The sequence below is a fragment of the Callionymus lyra genome, chromosome 13 (assembly GCF_982586985.1).
Source record: "Callionymus lyra chromosome 13, fCalLyr1.hap1.1, whole genome shotgun sequence".
In the NCBI taxonomy this organism is placed as follows: domain Eukaryota; kingdom Metazoa; phylum Chordata; class Actinopteri; order Syngnathiformes; family Callionymidae; genus Callionymus; species Callionymus lyra.
The window spans coordinates 6618638-6643372 of NC_141830.1; the positions used below are offsets into that span (position 1 = coordinate 6618638).

General features: G+C 38.9%; 2 protein-coding genes across 3 annotated transcripts; both read left to right on the forward strand.

Annotated features, from left to right (window-relative positions):
• Window positions 1-9660: 9660 nt before the first annotated feature.
• Window positions 9661-11352, forward strand: fam110c (family with sequence similarity 110 member C). Its single transcript, XM_087805776.1, has one exon. The coding sequence runs from the start codon at window positions 9775-9777 to the stop codon at window positions 10744-10746; it is 972 nt and encodes a 323-aa protein (XP_087661902.1). The 5' UTR covers window positions 9661-9774; the 3' UTR covers window positions 10747-11352.
• A 730-nt stretch (window positions 11353-12082) lies between these two features.
• Window positions 12083-23764, forward strand: fbxo25 (F-box protein 25). Of its 2 annotated transcripts, XM_087805918.1 has the most exons (11): window positions 12083-12208; window positions 12657-12784; window positions 17598-17701; window positions 19544-19593; window positions 19698-19790; window positions 19875-19968; window positions 20819-21003; window positions 21066-21248; window positions 22138-22281; window positions 22494-22520; window positions 23064-23764. In XM_087805918.1, exons 2-11 carry the CDS (start codon window positions 12669-12671, stop codon window positions 23148-23150), a joined length of 1083 nt encoding a protein of 360 aa, XP_087662044.1. In that variant the 5' UTR covers window positions 12083-12208; window positions 12657-12668; the 3' UTR covers window positions 23151-23764. The 2 variants fall into 2 exon arrangements, with proteins under 2 accessions (XP_087662044.1, XP_087662045.1); XM_087805919.1 differs by lacking the exon at window positions 22494-22520 and having other exon boundaries at window positions 12088-12208.
• The last annotated feature ends 971 nt before the right edge of the window (window positions 23765-24735 follow it).

Genomic DNA, 24735 nt, shown 5'->3' on the forward strand with positions numbered 1-24735 from the left:
ATCTCTTTTGAACTTTTTGCGTAACTGAAAAAGAAAAATAATTTGAAATAATCATTAAAATTGAATGAACACATTACTATGTTTTATTTTTATATTAAAACATGGTCTTTAAAAATAAGAACCCAAACATGAAACACAGCTTTTCTTTACATAGACAGATTCTCAGGTAAAAAAAATGTATTAAAGGTAACTTAGTCATTGTTAATATGCCTTATTATTGTTTTTCTTTCACCCAAATATTATTATTTTAAGCAGGCAATGTAAAATAAGTAATTATGCAGAAGTTCTTGAATTGGCTTTATATAGTAAAAATATTTTCAACAGGATTTTTATGATATCGTTCAAATATTTAGAAATGACTGAAAATCCAGGAAGAGAAAGCAAATGCAGATGAATGATTGTCAAAGTGCATCTGAAGTCAAACTCTCCAGACTCTTTAAGACATCTCTCAAATGTTTATGTCTTCCTTCTTCAAGATGCAAAAAGTCCCTCATCATGACCATGTTCTGAACTTATTACTTTATAAAGTTCTCCCCCGTCTGAAATCTCAGCAAACAAGAGGTTACGAGAGCGAAGTCCATCATGACGTAATAATCGTTTCAATACTCTTTTTAGCCAGCTGTAATCCCGCCCGCTTTGTTTATACAATGAGTCGCTTGGAGGTGGTGACTTACTGGATGGACTACTTTGACGTTTGACTAATCACAGCAAAGTGGGTGATGTTATTGTAAACAAGGTCAGGTAATAGTCATGCTGACGGCAGGAATGTCCACCAGAGCTGTTGCTTGTGGATTTAATTTTCATTTCTTTACCATTCGCCGTCTCCAAAGGAGCTTTAAGAGAATTCGGCCGTACATCCAACCACCCTCACAACTGCAGACCACGTGTAACCACACCAGCCTAGGACCTCCACATCCAGCATGTTCACCTCCAAAGATCGGAGAAGCTCCTGCAATAATTGCTGAAGCAAATCATTTCTTCACAAACTGTCTCAGGGAAGCTCATCTCTGCATGCTTGTCGTCCTCATCGGGGTCTCCAGTTCATCTTTGTAACCGACTTGAGCGGTCAACTGCTCACATTCGATGGCGTCTGACACGCTGGAGAGGTTTCCTCACTAATGAATCCCAGTTTTCACTGTTCAAGGCAGATGGCAGACCAGTCTTCTGATGTCAGTGTGGTGGATCAAGTGGGCCATGGTTGCGGTGGGGTTCTGGAACGGGCAGGCGTATGTTATGGACGAAGAACACAGGTGCATTTTAATTGATAGCGTCATGAATGCACAGAGATACAGTAATGAGATCCGGAGCCCCATTGAGAATTCAGATACGTTCTTGCTTCAGGCTAAAGCAATCATTTTAATATCGCTTGATAAACATTTTCAGACATAGGAATGTCCTAACGCAGGGGTGGCCAAAGTGTTCCACGAAGCGCTATAGTGGGTGCAAGTTCTTATTTCAACCAATCAAGAAGACGCCTTTTCACCAATCAGGTGTCTTAGGAGTGAAATGAGTTGACTGTCAGTCAGGTGTCGCTTGTTTTAGCTGAAACCTCATTGGTTGAACTGTGCATGAGCAATCGGTTAAAGCAAAAACATGCACCCACTGCAGCCCTTGAGGACCGGAATGGCCACCCCACGATCAATGTGTGAGACCATTCCTGGGCTCAATACTCAATTCATGTGCCCTCGCTCACTTGCTCTAAGGGTCGTTCCAATTCTCACAACAGACGAAGTGAACTTCAAAAAAAAACATACCTAGAGGGCAGAGGGATTGAGTGACTATCCCTTCAGAGCTCTATATAACCCACAATGCACTGCTTCGTTGCATGACAAACACATCCATGTGGTGGCAGTAATGAGTCACAGTTGTCTTTTGTCTGTTTACAACCAGAGAATAAGAAAAACTTCGATTCATATTTATTTTAGTTTGAAGAAAATGAATTGAAAGCAGGAAGCCTCTATGTGTACTAATCTTGCATATCAGGCTTCCTGATGTTGCTGTGGAACGTATACACAACGTTGGATTAATCGCTAGAATAATTATACATTTACTATAAATCATATAAAATAACTATTCTAAAGTCCATGTTTCTGTAGTGACGTGTTTTGACCAGTAGATGTTATAAAAATATCTATCCACACGTTGGTTTGTCATTCTGTCAATATTTATATTGGTATAAGTATTTTATACAAAACCCAAATATGGCTAGTAATATCTAAAAAGACTATTTATCTTGTATTTTTATTGTGTGTGGTTTATTTGGTTTATATATAAGTTTTTATATTGGAATATAGCACCGGTCCAGCACTGTGTGGAGGATGGATGGATGGATGGATGGATGGATGGATGGATGGATGGATGGATGGATGGATGGATGGATGGATGGATGGATGGATGGATGGATGGATGGATGGATGGATGGATGGATGGATGGATGGATGGATGGATGGATGGATGGATATGGATGGATGGATGGATGGATGGATGGATGGATGGATGGATGGATGGATGGATGGATGGATGGATGGATGGATGGATGGATGGATGGCTGGATGGATGGATGGATGGATGGATGGATGGATGGATGGATGGATGGATGGATGGATGGATGGATGGAAGGATGGATGGATGGATGGATGGATGGATGGATGGATGGATGGATGGATGGATGGATGGATGGATGGATGGATGGATGGAAAGCATTGATTTCTGCAGTCCACTGCTACCTTAATAAAAAACAGGAAGATTCCATGATGTCAAAAGACATTTCAATCTGGAGGATCTTCAACCCTGTTTAATAAGGACTTGATCCTCATTGATCCAAACATTTCTACTTCCTCTCAGACTTAGAGAAATCCTTGTCATACATCATCTATCCATCTATCCATCTATCCATATATCCATCTATCCATCTATCTATCCTTATTTCAACTTCCACTCTGCTCCTCATGTCAACATGAAAAAGTCCCGTATTATCCTGAATCATGTTGAAACATATTGACTGGATTGTAGGATTTTTTTTTTTTTCAAAAGCGAGACACTCGAGCAAACGACATCAATGTGTTTAAATTTGAGAACTCTTCTCTTTTCTTACCATAAAATCCAGATGTGGCTGCAATAACAATATGTAGCAGATCATATCCTTTTCAGACTAATAATACTTCATATGACATTCATATGAGTGGATCATTTATCATTCTGTTCAGTTTCAGTCCGGACAAATTTGGTTTACAAGAACAGAAGTAAAAACGTATAGAATAAAATGACAATATATATAGAGAGAAAGAGAAAATATATTTCTGTAATAACAAATAGACAAACAGAAGCACACGACAAAATAAATCCGATAAACAAGTTTTCTTCATTGGTAGATATTAGCTTGCAGTTCTGGGAGGTGTAAACAACATGTGTTGCACAGACCAATAACATCTGTTATGTTTTAAGGAACTAAAGTATTAATACAAGGTGTAATACTATCTTAAATACGATATAGGTTTAATGGCCTCCATGGTCTCCTACCTCCAGGGACAGACCCCCTCATTTGTTTTCGGCGCGTCCTTAGTGTCACATGTTTGTTGTTAAATTATATTCTCCAAACAAAAAGTAAAAAAATACCAAGTGAGTATGAGAATCATGTAAGAAAACGATCCAAAAAAGGAACAATAAAGTGTGTCATTACTTATAATTGACAGACAGATTAAAGCAAATAGTTTATTAGCAACGTGTGAGCTCCAGTGAAAGGAATTAGTTTTTTATTTTATCTAAATTGGTATTGTCATGTGTTTATTCTTTTCACGCATGCATCTTGTTCCACTCATTGACTGGGATATTGGAATTGGACTTGACGTGAGAGCACTTTAAGTCTGCTGTGATTGCTTCACCGTTAAGTTCAACAGGAAAAGTCTTAGCTGCGTGTTTAATGAGTCAATATTACAGAAAGAATATGTTGAAAGGCTGTGCAGAGATATGGAGTTTTTTTGACAGGATGTGGTTCAGCTGGTAGATACGCTTAATATGTGAAACTCATTTAAGGAATCTATTTACCTCGTGTTTGAACTGCATTTTCTCTGCATTTAAGATTTAATTGTGTGGAATTCACTTCCAAACGTCTACCAAGAAAACTAATTGTATAATATCAAGAAGTGTAAAATCCTGATGAGAAGTATTCAGCGTCTTTGCCCCAATAGTAGTGAGGCATGCTGTCACGACACATGTTAACTATTGAGCAAAAATTCTTGACCTTAGGATGAGTAAATGAGAGATTTTTATTAAACAGGGACATAATGTATAACACTTGGTTGTAAAAAATGGTGATGTTTTCCGTGTTGGTGGTGTAATTCCTCGACATCAATAATGATGTATGGTTTTCAAAATGATTAATATGAGGAGAGTGACAGTCTTTATCAGCAACAGTCTTTGGGGTGAGCCGAGGAAATTGACATATTCAATTACATCAGAGCTCAGGGACTTTCTAATTTGGACATGGTTTGTGAAGCAGATCATTCACAGCAGTGGCCGACCGTCAGGGCCAGCAAGGGATTCTCCGCTGGCCTCAACATCAGCAAGAGAATAAACGTATGATGCGGCTCATTGAGTTTTTTGAAAACAAGTATAATGTATAAATGTGGGAATTTGTTTTCAAAGCGTTTTTCCAATTATGCATGAAAAGCGATCAGGTCTCTCCTTCAGTTGACCTTTTATTCAACAAACACTGTTATTGATAGACATAACTTCGCTGATATAAGAACATCAGTTCTTCACGATTATCAGCCGGAACTCCTCGCTCACCTGTCTCAGTCTTAAAGGAACAGTAACACGCACAACGACGAACATTATACCGTTTTGTTCAAAAATGTAATTTAAAATTTGTGCAGACCTAAAAAAAAACATTAGATAGACCATTATTTCATTCATAAATGGAATTTACATTTTTCAGCTAGTCAGTCAGTTACAGGCCTGTATATTATCATAAAGTAGGTTAATGATAGGAATTTATTTTGAATGTCCTATTGCTACTGCTCGTCTGTAACGTCCATCTTGTACTGGAGCCTCGATATGAGAGATCCAGGCCACTAACAACAAGCCTTAAATATAATTTGTTTGGAATAATTCCTTATGTTAGGGAGTTTTTAAGTGTTCATTTTTGGATGAAGATGAAGACAACTGACCTTCAGTCGCTACAATTAAATAAACAAGAATTGTTGTCAATAACTATCTATGAAAGGAATAGATTAATATGAAAATAATCCAATATTGGTTGACATGACCGTGAGTAGAAAAAGAGTGAAGTCTAAATGTTAGGTAAACTACCATTAACTAAGGTTTATTTATAGTTTTTTTTATAAATAGCATGAAGGTAAACAAAGACAGTAAACATTATATGGAAAGATGTCTCTTTTTGGTAGGCGGCGTGAAGTAGATCTATGTTGGTGAGTGCAAGAATTGAATTTGTGTTTTGACATATATCCTAATAATTATTATTATGATTCAGCTCCAGGACTAAAATAGAGTAAGAAGAGCTTCTGAGAAACCAACTCTGACTCTAATAAACACGTCTTCGTTCAACTGCCGTTGACGTTCATGACGCGGATAAGTGCAGGAGAATATAGATCCATCAATTATCGTGGATAATTTGCGAAACCACTTTAATGGATTCTGTCAGTCTTATTTACAAAAGACCCTTCAGCGACTCTGGAAAACACAATTAGTAAATGAGTCAGTGTCAGGTTTGATTGGTTGGATGTTTTGTGACTTAAAGTTCGTCAGGTAAATAAAGGGGCGACGCCTCAAGGGACCAATAATAATGATGTTGACTAATTTTTTCAGTTATCTCCACCCCAGTGTTTGGCTTTATTTTATAATCATAAATATTCACAGTATTCATTGTTTAACATGTTGTCATCACCCAGATAAAACAATGGATTCAATAGAGTTTGCACTTTGGACTTATAGATATGAGGGTTAGCGGAGAAATTTGTTTTGACACAGATTCAATTCTTGCATGTTTTCTGTTTCAGAAAAAAATATATGGTTTTGAATTTTATTAGGAAATGTTTCACAGATGCACAGAAGTATTTTTTACATGTCAGATGTAATTTTGGGGAATAGTTGAAATAGAGATAAAAATAGATGGAATAATAAGTTTCCCAGTTAGAATTCCTCACAGTTTGAAGTTATTTTCACTTTAAACTTTTTCTCGAAAACATAATCTGCATTTCTTTGCTGGAAAAGCCATTGTAAACTCTTTCACATTGTTTTAGTACCATGCTAATGTTAAACTTTTCAGCAACCATTGTTTCCTGGGGTTAGGATTTTTCAAGAGTCACATCATAGAGTGCAATGTTCCAGTCCGGCTTAAAGCTTTGATCTAGTCATTTTTCTGGCCAATGTAGCAGGTGATAACTCTGCATCAGCTGTCATCATGACTTCAACTGTTTTATTGAGAACATCTTTAGAGCTGCTTTAACACTATTTACTTTTGACAATTCTACGGATGGAAGAAAACCTGTAGTCGCACTACTCAAAGACCATCCGACCATATGATTGTTGATTTATTCATATGTAAAGAAAATGGCTTTGTGGACAAAAACGAAGTTGGTGGTTGTTTTGTTTTTTAAATAAACCCAGATTTTATCAACAAAGCATTGGAAACATTGCTTATTTATTTTAAAAATGAACATAACTAACTATTTCCTTTCATTTCAAATCTAATTCAATTTGCAACTTAAAAGTTGAACCTTTATCAGATTTTCTTGTTTTTAGCATCTAAAAATAAACAATAGAAATTGTGGCTGCCATTGTCAAAGCATTCTTCCCATGTGTTTCTTTAATTTGGTATAACAATCAGATATTACTGCCGGAATATATTAGTTTTAATATACAATCGGAATTGAATCAAAGAAAGAGCAAACAATGCTTTCACCTGCCGTGTAGTCGGCATTTTCTGGATTTTAACCTTTAACGGGAACAAGGATTAAAAATGTATAAAGTAAAAACCACATACTAAAGCCATAGGTACCAAAGTCAGTCCTGGGAACCATTGAAAAAAAATGAAGTCAGGGAATCTGGAAAGAATCAACAACTATTTGTGAGTCACAGAGAAAGAAGGAACGTTTTAATTCATAAGAAGAATTAAACACAGGTGAAAGACCTTGGGACAGGTAACCGACCTGGCTCAAACCACAAGAGCCAGCTCACACGATCGCAAGATCAAGAAGGAAGGAACAGGATGTAATAAAGGTGTCAAATCTCACTCAAGGATATATGGTCAACACCTGGATCATCATCATAATAGTAGGCTTAGGAGGTTGAGCCTGAACTAATTTGATGGTTGGATCTTTCATTGTTATTATTTCCATAAGGCCAATAAAAGGGAACAGAAAATTAGTGACAGCCTGGATTCTGGAAGTCCTTGAACATCCTGTGTTTCCTCAATGTATCACCAGATAAACAAAGTCTAACCCAACCATCAAGCGACCAATGGCGAGCCAGAACTTCTCCTTCATCTTGTTCTTTCAAGATCTTATAACAAAGCAAAAAATGCTGTTTGTGTTAAATGGCTCTTCTTTTAATCCTGTTTTTAGCTGTTGTAATTCTTCACAAATCCTGCACCTCAGAGCGATGTTGACGACTAGCTATGATAGCATGTATACCTTCCATACATCATCTACCGCTTATCCGAGCTCAGCTCATTTTTCATCATTTAGGAACGTATGACATTGAATCGAATGGGCTTTTGTTTTGCTCAAATGTTGTCACCAGTCGAGACGTTATATCATCATTTTTTTTTCGCCGGTCCACACGTGCATGTTTTTGATTCGTCCAACAACATTGCTTAGATCTACAATCTTTTCATTCCGTGACCCTCGGAATCTTGTTTTGAATGCCAACGTAATGATGACGCAGAGATGGTTTCGTTCATGCCGATGGCAGAATATGGTTTGTGTCTCCTATAGAAAAAATCAATATAGCTTAAAAGCTGTTTCACGGTAATGAAATGAAAAGCAGGCAGGCATGTGTTGATTGAAGTACATTCCAGTACTGCCCTCTATCTGGCTTATTTACACCCGGCGACACATGTTCCGTATTTCATTGAGTTTGTTTCCAATTGCACAAAGAAGACAAGGACAAGGAGCCACGTATTTTGCCCCCTTATTTTTAACATGTGGCCTTTATTCATGTCCAACCTTGATCCGTCAGAAAGTGTTCCAAATTAATTACAATGGACGTAAACAGACATGAATGTTTACCATCCCAAATTAATCTACCTAATGTCCATGAGATGTTTGTCTATCTGAGGGGATGAATAGAATAGAAAAGCTTTATTCATCCCCAGAGGGGAAACACACTTTCACAACAGCGCAGTTGAAAAAAATAAAGTGCAAGGAAAAAAGAAATAATAAAAGAGATAATACAAAATAAAAACAATCTTAAGAATATACAAATTATTTACAAAATTAGAAATTTGACACTATTAACAAAATAAAATAGAATAAAAATAAAATAAAATAGAAATAAAAAACGGAAAAAAATAAAATAAAAAGCACACGAGAAGAAAAACACACTACGGATTAGCATCAGGATATTTAAAGTAGAGAGTTAAATATCCTGACACCAGTTGGGATGAAGGACCTTCTATAACGCTCCGTCCTACACTGGGGGGCCTGAGCCACTGAAGGAGCTGCTCCTCCACGGTCAGGTGCAGTGGGTGGAGAGTGTTGTCCCTGATGGAGGATAGTCTGGAGAGTGTCCTCCTCTCTCCCACCTCCTCCACCGAGGAGGTGGGAGAGAGGAGGAGGATGGAGATGTTTTGTGCCAGAGACCATATAAATACACTAGACGCAGGCATTTTTGGGACGAAAGCTGAACTTCAACTTTGAATGTAAAATATGAGTTTTTTGTATGACTGAGTAGAAGTTCACCTTTTTTTGTTGAGCCACTTGAAGATATAGAAGCTTTATATTTTCAACTTGTGAATTTGGTAACTCTTGATGGCCTCTCCTCATTTATTTATCTTAGCTTGAACATTTCATCTTTTACTTCTATTTCGTTGGTAATCTGTCTTTTCTAAATTTAATTTCTTTATTCAGCTTTAAATATGAAATAATTAATTTCTATTTTCCGGTCGTCCCATCACTGAACATGTGATCATGTGGCCCCCACATGTGGCCCCCACGTGTGGCCCCTCCGGCAGAATCTCAGATGAGCATGTTGTTATTATTCACGTTAAGTAATGTGACAAGTCTTTTCTAGTTTGCATGATTGATGATCTATTCTGGACCCAATACATTAGTCAATGGAAAAAACATGTGATTTGTTTATCTATTCTATCCCAATTGTTTTGAGTTAACACCACCATTATTTAGAAGTTTTCTTTGTTCCCCTCCCGTTGTGCAAAACTAGATATGAATTAACAACGTGCCTCGTGAAACTCATTCAGTGTGAAAGACAGATGTGTCTGTGACTAAATGACACATCAAAGTGGAGGAAATAAACCAACAGACGTCTTGTGTGATAAAAGAAGTTCCCTAACTAGCGTCACGGAGTATCAACGTTGATACATTGACACTAAATGGTTCAGGATCAGCTTTCACTCTCTCTCGCCGGTGACGCCATCAGGTGGACTTTGAAACAAGCTTGTGTTTGGTTCCGGCTGGAATGGGCGGAGAAAAGTTTGAACTGACGACGGCTCGTGAGGTGATACATGCTTAGGCAAGAAAGGAATCCTGAGGATAAGAGATCTTGCCGTGTGGACTGAAATCCTCCTAAATCACGATGGAATCGTCGAGTGACACGTCCAAGATTCTGGAGAAAGGTCCCGAATACCTGAGGAAGCAGATGGAGTTGGAGGGCGAGACCAAAGGAGGCATGAGCGCGGTGGAGCGGCTGGCGGCGACCAAACCCAAATATGTCAAAGGTCAAAGCGTGGCGAGCTCGTCGGAGGACGTCACCCAAGGCTCCTCTTCCGTGATGAGCTCGGGATCCTCCAACAGGGGCTCCGGGAGGCTCAGCCCGCAGGTAAAGACACCCGAGGCGAGTCCACAGGTGCGTCGGTCCAGTTCCAAAAAGCGTCCGGACTCCCTGCTGATTTACAGGCAGAAGTGCGAGCTGACGAGGTGCTCGACGAACAAGAGGAGGCACTTTCGGAGAAAGCTGCTGCACAGCAAAACAAAGACTTCGCTACCTGAACAGGAAGATAAGGAATGTGAGTCTGAAGGCGACACGGAAAATCCCAGCACCCCTGAGGGTTCGGCGCTGGAATGTCACTCCTCTGTTCCTCCTTCTACACCTGAGGAAAATGTCCCGGAACAGCAAACCAGTAAAGAAAGTGATTCTGGGAAAACATCGGCTTTCCTGACGGTTCCCAAACCTCAGATAAGACCGGGCAGAGGTGTCGGCCGGTCCCACTCGGACATCAGCTCCAGGTACTCCAAGAGCTTCGCCGACTTTGACTCCTTCTTCAAATACTGTGGCCTGGAGGGGGAGGTCATCGAGTCGCTCGGGAAGGAGAACTTCTCCGCGCGATCCGACGAGATCGTGTCGAACATACGCAGCGTCAGCGTGTCCACGTCGGACGGCGGCTTTTCGCGCAACAGCGGGGACAGCGAGGGTCTCCTGGAGGACGCGTTGCAGAAGAAGAAGAGTCAGGGGACATCAGTCATCGAGCGGAACGCGCGTGTCATCAAGTGGTTGTACAGCTGCAGGAACGCCAAAGAAAGCGGGAAGAAGCTGAGAGCGCTTGATTGACATGTTGTTTTTAAGACACGGATGGTTCACAGAAGTGTATCCTTGGCGTGTCAAAAGTTACCATATGTCTTAGACGCGCCTGGAGAGGCTTCTGTGATGTTACCCACACCCTGGCGTGTTTTTGATCAAATGAGAAACTCCAGACAAGCCTTACTTGCTGTCAATTTTTGCTCCACAATTGCCTTGTTTTTACACCTTTTCTTTTCGCATTTTGAGACGCCTGACTGCACAAACTTCAGTTAAGGTGATGAAGGTCAACTGGTCAACTCTTGGAGACCAGTGGATGAAAACTAGGGTCAAAGGTCAACAGCCCGCTCGGAGGACAGAGAATCTAGAGCATGAGATCGGTGGATAAACGAGTGAAGAGGAGACTTCTTAAAGAACACAAAAAGAAGTTGCTGTGGACAAGGCAGTTCAGTGACCTTTTTACTACATGTACCCTAAACTGCAGTCTTCTGGTGCACCACTAGATGTCCATAGATTGTACATGTGAGTGATAAGGGAAAGGTGGTTTGTTACTTTGGTAAAAAAAAATGTACTCACCGTGTATATAAACAAGGGAATAATTCATCAACATACTTTGTTGAATAAATACTTTCAGACACACCTTAACTGTTTCCTGAAAGCATGACTTAAGTTACACATGTCTGTGTCCAGACAAGTCTGGTCGTTAAGGTAATGCTTCGGAAGGATTCTAGTGACGTCTTTACGCAAGCAGAAGCAGCACACAGGTATGATGAGAGGAACAGTAGTGACATTTGATTGAATGTAAATTTAACATATTGTCATTTAATGTTCAATTTTCCATCACTAAAGAAAAAAGGTTTGTATTGTTGTATGACTAATGCAATGTCTGTAATCGATCCTCCTTATCAGTTACAACTCTTTTGTAATATCTACAAAGAGAATTTGATGAACTGCAACAAAAAAATGATTTAGTGAATATTGATTTAATTTATTTGCAGTACAAAGAAACATAAACAATTTGAAAGTATTTTAGTATATTTGTAATCAAATTCCCTCCAACTATGATTATTATACCGATAATTTTATATATAATAATTGTTATATAATTAATATATGTATATAATAATTGTTTATTCACTTATTTATTTATTGTCTTCTTGTATTCTACATTCATAGCTCCCATCCCATAATAGAACTGTAGACGCGCATGCGCGCAGATCATCGTCACGTGCAGGAGAAAACCTAAACAAAACATTATCTATTAAATATATAAATAAAATAAATGATTGACATTAATAATTAGCCAATCCAGGGCGCCTCGGACGGTAGCAACGCGCTAAATACTGGAGCTCGGCCAATCAGAGGTAGAGAGAGGCGGGGCTTAGTGCACGGACTACGTTGTGTTTACTTCCGTCAATATTTGGTGCACAGCAGGCGAGTGAGAGACAAATGTTGAAACACGACACCAACAAACGACACAACACCGGCGATTGAGGTTAGTGTTTTAATTGTGTATTTTTTCAAATGGAATGCAGCATTTATTACCTTCTTACGTGTGTTGTGTGTGTGTGTTTGTGTGTGTGTGTGTGTGTTCTTAACCGACTGTAACGTCGCTTGCCATGTAATTCTGTGCAAGAATAATATTCGTTTTTTCTCTGGAATTTTTTTTCTCTTAATTATTTTTCGACCAGCCATCAACAAATATTCAAAGATGATGAATTAATACATCCTATTGTATTATTTTAATATTTCCATTATTTTACCATTTCAATGTGTTAATATTTAAAACGACATGCACTATATCTGACACTGTTGAAATATAAATAGTCTTTTTCTTCTTTTTTTTTAACGTATTGCTTTTATTTAAAAAAAAAAAAGGAATGTGTGGAAAAAACCTGTTTAGCAAATGTTGACTTTGGTTATTCCCCTCCGGCATTCCCCAGGTGTGTGCTGAAATGCCTTTTTTAGGAAAGGACTGGAGGTCAACAGGGTGGATCTGGAACAAGACAGAACATGGCTGGAGGAGGCTCTACTATGCACATGAGGACGACGAAGATCTAGACACGCGACAGTAAGAATGCATCACACTAACACGGTCAAATGTTGTCTCTCTTGAGTAAACTTTTACAAACACAACACATCGCAACGAAAAAGATGGAATAAAAGTCTGTTTTACTGGACCTGTCAGACATGCATTTAAAATTGTGTAGTTGGAAGTGACAATCATCCACCTTAATATGACATCATTTACTTTAAACGGTTGTTGCTGTTACTTTCTTCATGTAACTGAAATAAAAGAAATGTCAGGCTGGATAACTGACCACTAGATGAACCATTCAGGTGACGGGAGAATGAAAGCTAATGAGAGATACAAACACATTCTGGATCATGTGACTCAATGTAATGCACAACTATAGTTGTGTAGAGCTTAAATATGTTGTGTGTTTTCCCCCTAGCAAATATTCTGGATTGTTGCCAAAACCAATGTAGTACATTTTACTATACCCCAGACATTCTAAATAATGATTTTCTTCCATTATTGTCTCTGTTCACATCAGATCAACAGCCCTGTTTGGTTATGACTTTTTTTTACAGTATGTGCGAGTCTCAAATGTTTTTCTCAGGAGTTAATCATGGGTTTTGAACAAAAGTCTTCCTGACACCTGAGATATGTGGTTTGTATAGAAACAGATGGCTATTGAGAACGACTCAGCAAACTTGCTTTTCAAGTCTCTGGACTTTAATAAGCTATTTTCTACGGTTGCCTCGAGGACATTACCAAAAGTTTTTTTTGCCTGTTTTCACTTCTCAATGGCAAACATACTTTTCAATGAGACACAGATCTTCTTTTTTTCCTCTGCCAGCGTCTCTCAACACTTTTTTTTCTCAAGTTAATCACACGTGATGTAAAGCAGTGTCAGTAAGAGATGTCGCTTGTAGGTGACAATGAAGCTATTTTTCAATTCTCTACTAACAATGCACCATTGAGGCTGAGACACAAAAGGAAGCAGTGACGCCATCGCTTAGAGTGGCTGGAGATTTAGTCAAAACTGATCTAGGAGTGCCGCAACATTTAAAGACTTAATTATTATTAAAGAATAAAATTCAATTTATTTTAAATTGCGGCACGTGAACACACAGCGGCTCCTCTCTCTTCCGTCAGATCAGTGTTTTTGTTCACCTATGTTCGTCTTCGTACCTGAGTTTCTGCTTGGCGTCAGTGGAAGCGTTGTATAAGGAAGCAGAAGAGGGGAAAGCGCAGAGGTATCCGGGCTCGGCTAACTAGCCCTCATCTGCCGGCTCTCCCCACCATCATACTGGGGAACGTCCGCTCGTTGGAAAATAAACTGGACTACTACTAATCTACTACGGACGAATTACAAGACTGTGAGTGAGTGTTGTGTTTCTGTGTTTGTGGAAACATGGCTTAATGAAAGCGCCCCAGACTGTGCCATTCAACTAACCGGGCACATGTGGCGGGGGACTCTGTGTTTACGTCAGCGAGTCCTGGTGCCACAACACTGTTATGGTCTACAAACACTGCTCATCTCTGGTGGAGTTTATGATGATTAAATTCCGGGCTTTCTACCTGCCAAGGGAATTTAGTGATGGTAGCAATATACATCCCCACTGGCTCCAATAACCACAGGAGCGAGGCTCTGCAAGAACTCCACCAGCACATCAGTGACCAGCAGACAACCCACCCAGATGCCTTCTTCATCCTGGCTTGGGATTTCAACCACGCCAACCCAAAGAACGTGTTTCCACAACTCCACAAACACATCAACTTCCAAGCACGAGGAAACGATATCCTGGACCATGTTTACGCCAAACACAAGGTGCCTGCAAAGCTCGTCCTCCCCCATCTTGGAGCCTCAGACCACACCACTGTTAGTCTTATAAGTCAACAAACCAGCTAAATGGCAAAGCCGCCTGTGGCCTGAGGGGTCTACAGAAGCACTCCAGTTCGCTTCTCCACCACAGACTGGAGACATGTTCAGAGAAGCAGCCACCTACAACAGCTCTACAGACCACCAAGAGTACACAGAGTTTGTTTCTTCATACATGTGGAATTGCACTGACGATGTGATGGTCACCAGAACCATCTCCATTCGGGCCAACCAGAGAGCTCGGAACGCAGCCTTCAAAGCTGGACACAAGATGGGTCTGAGGACAGCCAGGGCTATCCTGTCACGAGGCATCAGGATGGCCAAGAGGGAGTACTCCAGGAGGATTTCTGACCACTTCAACGACAGCAGAGACACCAGGAATCTGTGGCGAGGGATGCAGACCAAAACGGACTATAAGCCTCCTCCACAAATTTTTTTGAACGTCTTATTTAATGTCCTTTCAACAGTCGACTTCATGTTTTGCATCGTGGGTCTGAGAGGACCAAAATTGAATCTATGCTGTATGTCTTGCATACATGTATATTTGACAATAATATAACTTGAACTTGAAGTACTGACTCAACCATGGAACCTTATCATCAGGAGCAATCACCAGAGTTTCAGTTTTGTCCACATTTAGCTGCAAAGTGTTTTCACTCAGTCAATTGTTGCTAGAAATCAAACAATGACTGAGTTCAGCCTCTGGGGCTCAGTTGGATCAAATGAGCAGAAGAGCTGGATGTCTTTAGTAAAAATGTGATAAGAAACATCTGGAAATCTCTGAATGATTTTACCGAGGGGAATCAAGTACAGCAAAAACAATAAAGGACCCAGAACAGAACCTTGAGGGACTCCACAAAACAGATTTGCTGATTCAGACTTTATTTGATTGGCAGATACACTGAAACTGCGCCCAGAAAGGTAGAACCACTGTAACACAGACCCAGACAGTCCCACTTCATCCCTCAGTCTTCTCAGCAGGATCTGGTGATCAACTGTGTCAAAGGCTGAGGACAGATCCAAGAGAACCAGAACAGTGTATTGACCCGAGTCAGCCGACATCATGATGTCACTGGACACTTTCAATAAAGCTGTCTCCATAGAGTGATGTTTACGGAAGCCAGACTGAAGCTTCTCATGGATGCTGCTCTGATCCAGGAACAAAGATGGTTGCTCAGACACCACCTTCTCTAAGATCTTGGACAAGAATGGAAGCTTAGAAATAGGTCTGAAATTACTGAGGTGCCGATATATCAGCCAAAGTCACAGCCTTAAAGAAGGACCACAAGGTGGTTTAGGATAAGAAACTAATATTATCGATGTCACAATTATACACAGACTTCTGATACCTGATGGACATGCTTGGTAAAAGAAGACAAGCACAGAGATAATTCAGTAAGATTTAGTTTCCAAAAATAGATAGATAATATCACAGTCAGACCCATGCATTTAGTTTGACCCTGGAATGATCAGGAGATTTTGGGCCCTTTGTGTGTTTGGCTCGCATTCAATCAGCCTTAGCTTTGATGTTGTTTGTACTGAGACAGGATCTCTTCATTTTAAAAAGCTAATTTGATTAAAATCTACAATATATACTTCTGACAACCGTCTCATGAGTGCGTAAGATGTACCAAAGTCACTTTAATTTGCAGCAGAACACTTACCTTTGTTTTTGATGCCACTTCCCTCGTATCAAACTAGAACACATATTGAAATTTCATATGGCCTACCTAGGGAACATTCAAGGAAACTGACCACGTTTCTGATCGAGGTGTCACATATTTGATTTGCAAAGCTAATGAAAGCTTTGTCCTATAAATCGTTCACTCTTGCTGCTACTTTTGCAAATACACTTTTTAAACGTTCCTCTTCTAGCTCTCTTTTTCCTTGAATTTCTCGAACTCCTGTGTTGTTCTCGGTGTTGTCTTGATCTTTGAAGTATGTACTGTTTTGAGTATTGTTTTGATTGTTAAAGCGCTTTGTGACCCTGGTCTCGAAAAGCGCTATATAAATAAATATTACTTACTTACTTACTCTCTTGAGTTGTTTCGAGGCTTCCTGCAACATTGTCTTCTTCTGTTGGAGATGGTTAATTGTAGTACTGTACAGGAGACCTCAACCTCAACTGGCTTCTTCTTGTGATGTGAAGCATTAGCTTCGAGTCTCCATCACCTTTTCTCCTTTTCTTTCTACGATCAAAACTCTTTTTCGCCGCTTGTACTTTCAATCACAACCCAACGTTTATGACCCTGAGTGAGAGTAGAACAACTTTTCATCGTGGCTGAGCTCTTTTTTTCCACACAGACTGATACAGAAACCTTTTGACTGAGGATTCCCCAAATAATTGAATCTACTCGTCACATCTTCACTCATTTTCTGCTTTCTCTTCTCACACAAGTTTTCTTTCTCTGAGTTTTGTCTCTTGTCAGTTCACTTCTTTAACCTCATGCTCACTACAAATCCCTGTATCATCCGCAAACATCATCGTCCCCGGAGACTTCTCGCTAACTTCCTGGAAAAGTGTGATTGTTGATTTTGAGGGTTCACATTACTGAGTCAACAAACGTAATAAATCACAAAGTGATTGTGATTGTGTTTTTAGACATATTTATAAATGTTTCTGCGCTAGTTTTTTATGGGACAACTGACATCCACAACACTGACTGCCAAATCATTATCGGTGATAGAAGTGCGGGATTATTGCCAGAAATCAAAACAAATCAGCCTCAAACGTCTTTTTCTCGTTTAATGATTAATTACTTAAATATATTTCCTGTCAGCTGAATCACTGTATTGTACTGTTATAAGGTAAGGTAAGGTAAAACTTTATTGATCCTCAGGAGGGATCAATCAAACAGAGAAATATCAGACAAAGTGATCGTCCTTTGGTTCTGGTTCATTTGCTAAACGCTGTCAGTGATTCGCTGCAGGAGAGGAAACCTGGTTTGTGCGGCATGTGTGTGATTATCATCCGCTTTGTGCGTCTGTTCCCAGGATCTGCTGCGACGACAAAGAGAATCTGTTCCTCGACCATGTGTGTCAGCTCGCAACCTCAAAGGAAAAGAAGAACTTGAACAACAGTAAAACCAAATCTCAATGTAAGTCTCAACAAATAATCACCGCTGGCGTCGAATGAAAACGGCAGATGTCGGCGATGCAGTCTCATTTGTTGTTTGCCTCATTTTGTTTTTATCTCTCTTACTCTCTCATTAAGTGCTATTATCACACACTTGAAGCAGTCGTGTGACATCATCTTTTGAATCTGGATAATTTCTACAGAGAATCTAAGAACTCACATATTGAAAACAATTTAGGATCACAATGAGTTCTTTTTATTGGCCGTTTATTAATTTCAAACTTTGATCCCGAGATTGCTGGAAGACCTTTTTACTCGGAACAGACTAAAAGACAAATAAAAATCCCGATGTTTTGAACATTTGGTTTGGATTTTCCTTTATACTTTGAAATGATTCACAAAAATGTAGAAACTAGTATTCCTGTAGCAACAATTCGAGGCGAGTCCTGCCTCCCTTTTATATTGTCTTCATGAATGCCCAGCAGGTGGTGGTAGTGCCCTCGTACCACACAGAATGACTTCCTGCTGTTCAATCTGACACGTCATAATTCCAAGAAAGCTCAAATCCTTCTTCAAAACTGAGAACATGTTGAGAAACTCTTTTACAGGTGGTTTGCTTTACTTGGCTCCCCATCCTAAACTGACACCAATAAATCATCCTCGCTCACTCTGCTTATCTTTCCAGGTGCTGTGGAGGAGTTGTTTTGGTTTAGCTCTAATGCAGGGACCGAAGTTAAACTTAAACTGTATTGAAGGGGAACATGATTTAAATGATATTATATAAACCCTCCTGTAAATTGCTTTTATGACAAACTAGCATTTAAATGTGCAATAAGAAAAGCACTTGGAAGGCACAGACCTCCTCCAAGAAGCTCATTTATACTCAGAATCAGAAAACCTTTATTAGTCCCGCGAGGGGAAATTCGGTTTAACAACAGCAAGAGAAATAAAAACACCCAGAAATAAAAACGAGAAAGAAAATCTAAATAGAATAAAAGATAAATCTGCGCTATATACTCATAATGGTTATAAAATAATTTGTTTATAGTTATAGTTGTATTCAAAATGTGCAGATATGTGTGTTGAAATTAAAATTCTAGTAAGTAAAAAACAAGTCTATATAGTTGAATAAAAATATTTGTTCAGTGTCTTTAATTACAAAATGTATAATGAAAAAATGGAAAGGACGATGAGACGCATTTATATTTGTAAGCCATAAAACTGAAGAATTAAACTTTATAATTAGGATAAATTAAATTATTATTGTGTTGTGAACACAACATAGGATGTTTTTGCTGTGGCAGTACATAATTATAGGATGATCATCCATTTTTCTTTTTACTGTAAATAAACTTAAATAAGAGATACGTTTAATGAAAGAGAAGTTCCTCAAACAAAACATATAAATCCTCAACCGCCATCAGACTCCTCAACAGCTAAAACACATCTACCTCAAGCACTACTTGTACTTTTGTTGCTCTGTTTTATAGATTTTATTCTTTCAAATGTATATATAGTTGTTTATATATGTATGTATATATATATAGATATATATATGTTTGTTTTTTACTGTGCACTTGTGTTGGGGGTACAAAGTAAGAATTTCATGGTACGTAGTACCTATGACAATAAACGCTTTGAATCTTTGAATCTTGAATAAACTACTTGTTGGACTATGAAGTGATATGTATTAGTCTGGTTGATAGTAAATTCATCCGTAGCAGTTGTTTTGTGGTTTAATAAATCCTCCTTCCTCATAAATATTTTCATGGAAAGTCATTTTAAAGGCCTCATCTATTGGTTCCCTCATTTCCTACTGCATTTTATTGATGATTTTTATTTATTATCCATGTTCTCTTGTTAGTTGTTTTCACAGATAAATGGGTCTGCGTGCAGAGAGGCAGCACCAAAGAAGTGAGTTCATAGCGAGAAACACTTCAAAGACTCCGGAGTCTAAAGTGAAACAAAGTGTTTATTTCATGAACACCATGTGTCTCCTCTCGTTGTTTATTGCGCAGCGACATGGATACTGCACGCTTGGTGAGGCTCTGAACCGTCTAGACTTCTCCAGCGCGATCCAGGACCTGGCTAGATTCAACTACGTTGCCAAAGTGAGCCGAGCAGAGATCATGACATGTGTGATAAGTCTCTTCCAAAGTCTGTAATCAGCTCTCACCGTGTCTCTCTCCCCTCAGATCCTGATGCTGATAGCGAGGTGTGAGCTGAGGTCCTTGAGCGGCGCTGCCCAGAAAAACTATTTCAACATTTTGGAGAAGGTTGTGAGAAAAGGTAGGGGAAGTTGATACTTGAGCTAGTTAGTATTGTGGCTGGTCACCAGACACTTTTTCTAATCCTCGAAACCTTTAGAAACCAACATGTTAGGTTTCATCAACGTATTGAAATAATTAGGTCGTTAAAGTTAAACTTTTGTTTGAGTTCATCCGTCCGTTGGTAAGAAACATTAAAATTTCTGGGAAAACAAATTAACATATTTCTGTTTTTTTAACTTCCATCTGGAAATACTAAGATTTTGAAGTAACTAAAGTACAAAAACACAACTTTGTAGAACAACACACACGATCAAATCAATTAAAAAAATAAAAAATAAACTATCATGTGATGATGGTGATATGAGTTGTTATATTTCATCCAAAAATGATTTGGATGAGCTTGTGAATACATGGCTGCTGGCCTAGACTCACTTTCATCCTGGATGGAATTACCATCGAGAGACGAGACGTACTCTTGCATCATTAAAAAAAAATGTTTATACCGTATTTAAAAAAAATACAATTTTAATAAATCCTTGGCAGAGGTATGTGTTATATAAGCGCCTTTCTAGTTTGGATACATTGCAGTTTATGCCGCCACCATAGATCAGTACAGGAAGAGACAGAATTCCTAGTAAAAAAAATTCCCAAATCCTTCCTTACCATTGCACATCCACATTGCCATGACCTCGTCGTCAGTCAGCGTGTGCGTCCAAGGCACAACAACACACAATTGAAAACTTTGAGTCAGACCTTCATCAGACAGCAAGGTCATCCGTCGCTCAAAGACTAATTCAAGGTGTTACTGCTGTCAATCAAGAGACTTGTAACATGTCTTAGCTCCATTTGTACTCCTCTTTAAATTGTAGTTTTTGAGGACCACTACAACCCTCGGGTCGTCAAAGAGATACTGCAGGAGCTGATGACTTCAATGCAGGATCTCACCGTTCAAGTCGGATGCTGTGTCCTGGTGGGAAACGCAAACACGTGGATGTGTCGGCAACTGACGGTTCAGAAGTGGCATCAAGAGCTGAGCAGCCGGCAGAACCCCGAAGTAGGAGTTCGTTCTGCACACTTGTGTGCGACATATTGAGAGTTTGAGTCCTGTTTTCCCAGGAGATCTACACGGGACTATCGCTGAGCGAGCTGCCGCTACACACTCAAATCAAGATTCTCAACAAGTTATCCGATGTCCGGGATGTGGTCAACCTGGGAAGAGCCTCGTGCACTCTGCACATGCTCAGTGAGAGCAGAGGCGTGTGGAAGAACCTCTGTCACTTTCACTTCCCCGACAGAGAGGTGAGATCTGTGATGAGTTGATCGTAGACTTCTGAAACGGAGTTCATAGTCAGGAAGAAATACACAATCAGATTAAGATTTAACATTAAGCTGCAGCAACAGGCTCCTCTCCACGCACTGCAGAACAAACGTTTTAAGGCGTCCTTTGTACTTTCAGCCGCTACAATAGATCCCTTATGCTTGACATGCACCTTTTCATTTTTGAAATTTTATGTCTTTCTGTATGTTTGTATGTATTTATTGTATTCATATATTTATTTTATTGTTTTTAAAGCTTTGTTGGGCCACATCAAATATTTGTTTTGGCCGCTGGGCAACAAGATTTAAGCATATGGTGAAGAATTCAAAATTGATTATTGAAGAGATGGCATTTTCCTGAAAGTCTTAGTGCGAAAAATAAAAAATAAAAATAAATCCAACGTACTTTGTGATCTGAGAGAAAATGATTTGTCTGATAAATCTATAAATGTGCTTTTTTTTCTTCAAGTATAAAACTACATAATAACGATATTAAACAAATATTTTTTATTAACAGTTACATTTAAATATTAAGAAAAGCTTGAAATGTGAGACTGGGGATAAATGCAATTTATGCTACACCTTTTAAACACGAATTGATTCAGTTTTGCGAGAGTTGGTTTATATTTTAATTGTAAAGCTCAATCTGTTGGTGGCGTAAAATATCTTGTCCACTAGAGGGCGAAAGCGACTATTAACCAACTCTATGAGGAGCACGTTACCTTTCATTAAGTTTTGGTTTCTTTTTCATTATACACATAAAAGCTTTGTGGGCACAGAACCCTCCCATTGTGACACATCTTGCTAATGAACATGTGTGTGTGTGTGTGTGTGTGTGTGTGTGTGTGTGTGTGTGTGTGTGTGTGTGCAGATCTGCAATAATCTGGTGCTCACTCAGAGTGATAAAGTCGACTGGAAACTGATGTATTTGACCCTGCGGAGATATTATCCAATCAGAGAACAGTACGGGGACACGCTGTTCTTCTGCAAGCACTGCAGAGTCGTCTTCTGGCAGGTGAACACACACATCATACTTGTGACTTTTTAATTCTTTACTTTCTTAACTTTTATGGACGTATTTCTGACCAAACCTTATTTTATTTCTTCAATTTCTTATCGGTGGAATGTTTTTCTATTGTCCATATGGAAGTTTTGTTTAATCCTTGACATCCTTCCTCTCACTTGTTTTCACCTTTTCTCTTCGTCCTTCCTCCCTGATTCCTCAAGGATCACAACTTGGAATTTTTATTCAAGGTACTTTTTTTCAACCTTTCATTCTTATCTGCCTTTTATCGTCGATCTCTGTGTGTCATGAGTCAGTGGGTTTTATACGTGTTTATCCAATAAAAAACGTTTTCATTTCATAAACAACCTGTTGTTTTCCTAAAAACAAGATGTATTTATTTTTTTAATGTTCATTTAATTTGCTGATTTATATTTATTTATGTAGATATTGACTTTAATGATTTTGTTGTGTTTTGTGATTCCTTCTGAGTAAAAAAAAAATGTTATTGCTGTTTCACTTCCGACACTAGAGATAAAAAGGGATTTTAAAATGTATTTATTTTGTTTATTTGTTTATTTTTCCACTACACAAAGGGCCTTTAAAATACCTTCCTCATATACCAATACAACATATATTCTTAAATCTGTGTACTTTTTTCTGAAATTTAATTATTTAGTTCATTATATTATTTTAAGACATTTGTAAGATGGTTCTTTATTTGTGGGAAATAAACAACATAGATAATTTTCATTATGTTTCACAGAATAAATGTTTCCGTGTGTGTGATGCAGGACAGTGGACACCCCTGCACCATCGCCCCCGAAGACAACATCATCCCCATCTCTCCTCAGAGCTTCATCGACCACTTTCGTTTCTAGTTCCGAGAGCACGATGTCGTGCGTTTGGTTTTGAATCCCTTAGAAAAAACAAAAAAAGGGCTTTTGCTCACCTGTGGTGTGTTCCTTCCCACAGCGGCAATAGGGACAGGAATCCTCGAGGCTAGTATGAAAAAGCGTTTTTTTTCGTCGGCGCCTCACGACTGCTCCGGAACATTTGACTTGATCAATGTCCGACGACGGATACCAGTGTTCATTTTTATCTCAGAGCAACTCAGAGCCATATCATTTGTTTTTTTTACCTTGTTACATTATTTTTGCGCAACTCAAAAGTGAGAAAAAGCTGTTGACGCGTTGGGTTTTCGAAATGTATTTATTAAATTGTATTTAGTGTTTGGGAAGTGTTCTGGTGAGGTGTTCTGCAAAAAACAGGAGTTGTTATTAAAAGATTTTGAAAGTAATAAATATTTTCTCTCGTGAGATTTTTAAAGATAAGCAATGAACCAACAGATCATGTCTTTAAAGCCTTTCCTGATGTTGGATATTGTATACCTCAGTGTTTACACGTCATTTTAATGTGAGTTTTGTATCTAACTTTTATAATATTTAATGAAAATGCACAGGGACAAGTCATCATAAATAAATAATAAAGATGTGCTTTGTTGTTATTTTCACCTTTAAGTTAAACATTTCTATTAAGTGTTTTTGGGTCCTTTTCTTTTTTGTTGTTATACGATGTATACTTCTTTGTCATTTTACCAACAATTTCCACGTATCCTCATGTTCCCACAAGAAATTAACTATTTTAGACACATTTCTTAACTAATATGTGCTCATTATACTATGTTTCAATATAAATGTTAAGGGTGTGCATTGGCAAAAATTTGGCGATAATAGCACGATACATGAATAACAATACAATATATTGAGATACTGTAGTAACAACTAAATATTTGTAGTATTGTCGAGTACTTGACTCTGTTTTGCAGAATTTACAGACCACATGACTCTTGGCAAAGTCGTAACTGCTTTCATTTGTTTTCAAACCAAAATATGTCCAAACATCAGCTTTAAAAGCTGCTTTAGTCGCCTGTATCCTCTCGTCCTCAGTCATTTCAATGGTTTTGTGGCATTTTATTGTCCTGTTAGTTGCAGAGGACGTAACCTAGCACCATGTAGCGGCTGGAGATTTTTTGCAACACAAAAAACGAACAAACTCCATGGATAGGAGTTTAAGTATCTTGGGGTCTTGTTCATGAGTGACGGGAAGAATGGAACGAGAGATTGATAGCGGATTGGGACGGCATCTGCAGTTATACGGACTCTGCACCGATCCATGCTGGTGAAGTTAGCTAAGCCGAAAGGCAAAGTTCTACCTACCGTCAAAAACGGGTACAAGCGGCCAAAATGAGATTTAAGAAGCAAAGTCGTCCAGGAGAGGCTCAGAGTAGAACCTCTGTGTTGAGAGGAGTCAGTTGAGGATTGTGAATCTGACTAGGATGCCTCCAGGACTCAACCCTGGTGAGATGTTCAGGGCGTGATCCACCGGTAGGAGACCACTGGGTAGACCCAGGACACGCTGGATAGACCATGTCTCTCGGCTGGTCTTGGAAGCCCTTGAGGTCCC

What these genes read in the sequence shown, in the direction of transcription:
- fam110c (XM_087805776.1), top strand. Translation starts at nt 9,775, where the DNA reads ATGGAATCGTCGAGTGACACGTCCAAGATTCTGGAGAAAGGTCCCGAA.
- fbxo25 (XM_087805918.1), top strand. Translation starts at nt 12,669, where the DNA reads ATGCCTTTTTTAGGAAAGGACTGGAGGTCAACAGGGTGGATCTGGAAC. An exon ending in AGAGAGGCAGCACCAAAGAA is followed by an intron (nt 19,594 to 19,697) that starts GTGAGTTCATAG and finishes TTTATTGCGCAG; the next exon opens with CGACATGGATACTGCACGCT. An exon ending in GCAGAGTCGTCTTCTGGCAG is followed by an intron (nt 22,282 to 22,493) that starts GTGAACACACAC and finishes TGATTCCTCAAG; the next exon opens with GATCACAACTTGGAATTTTT.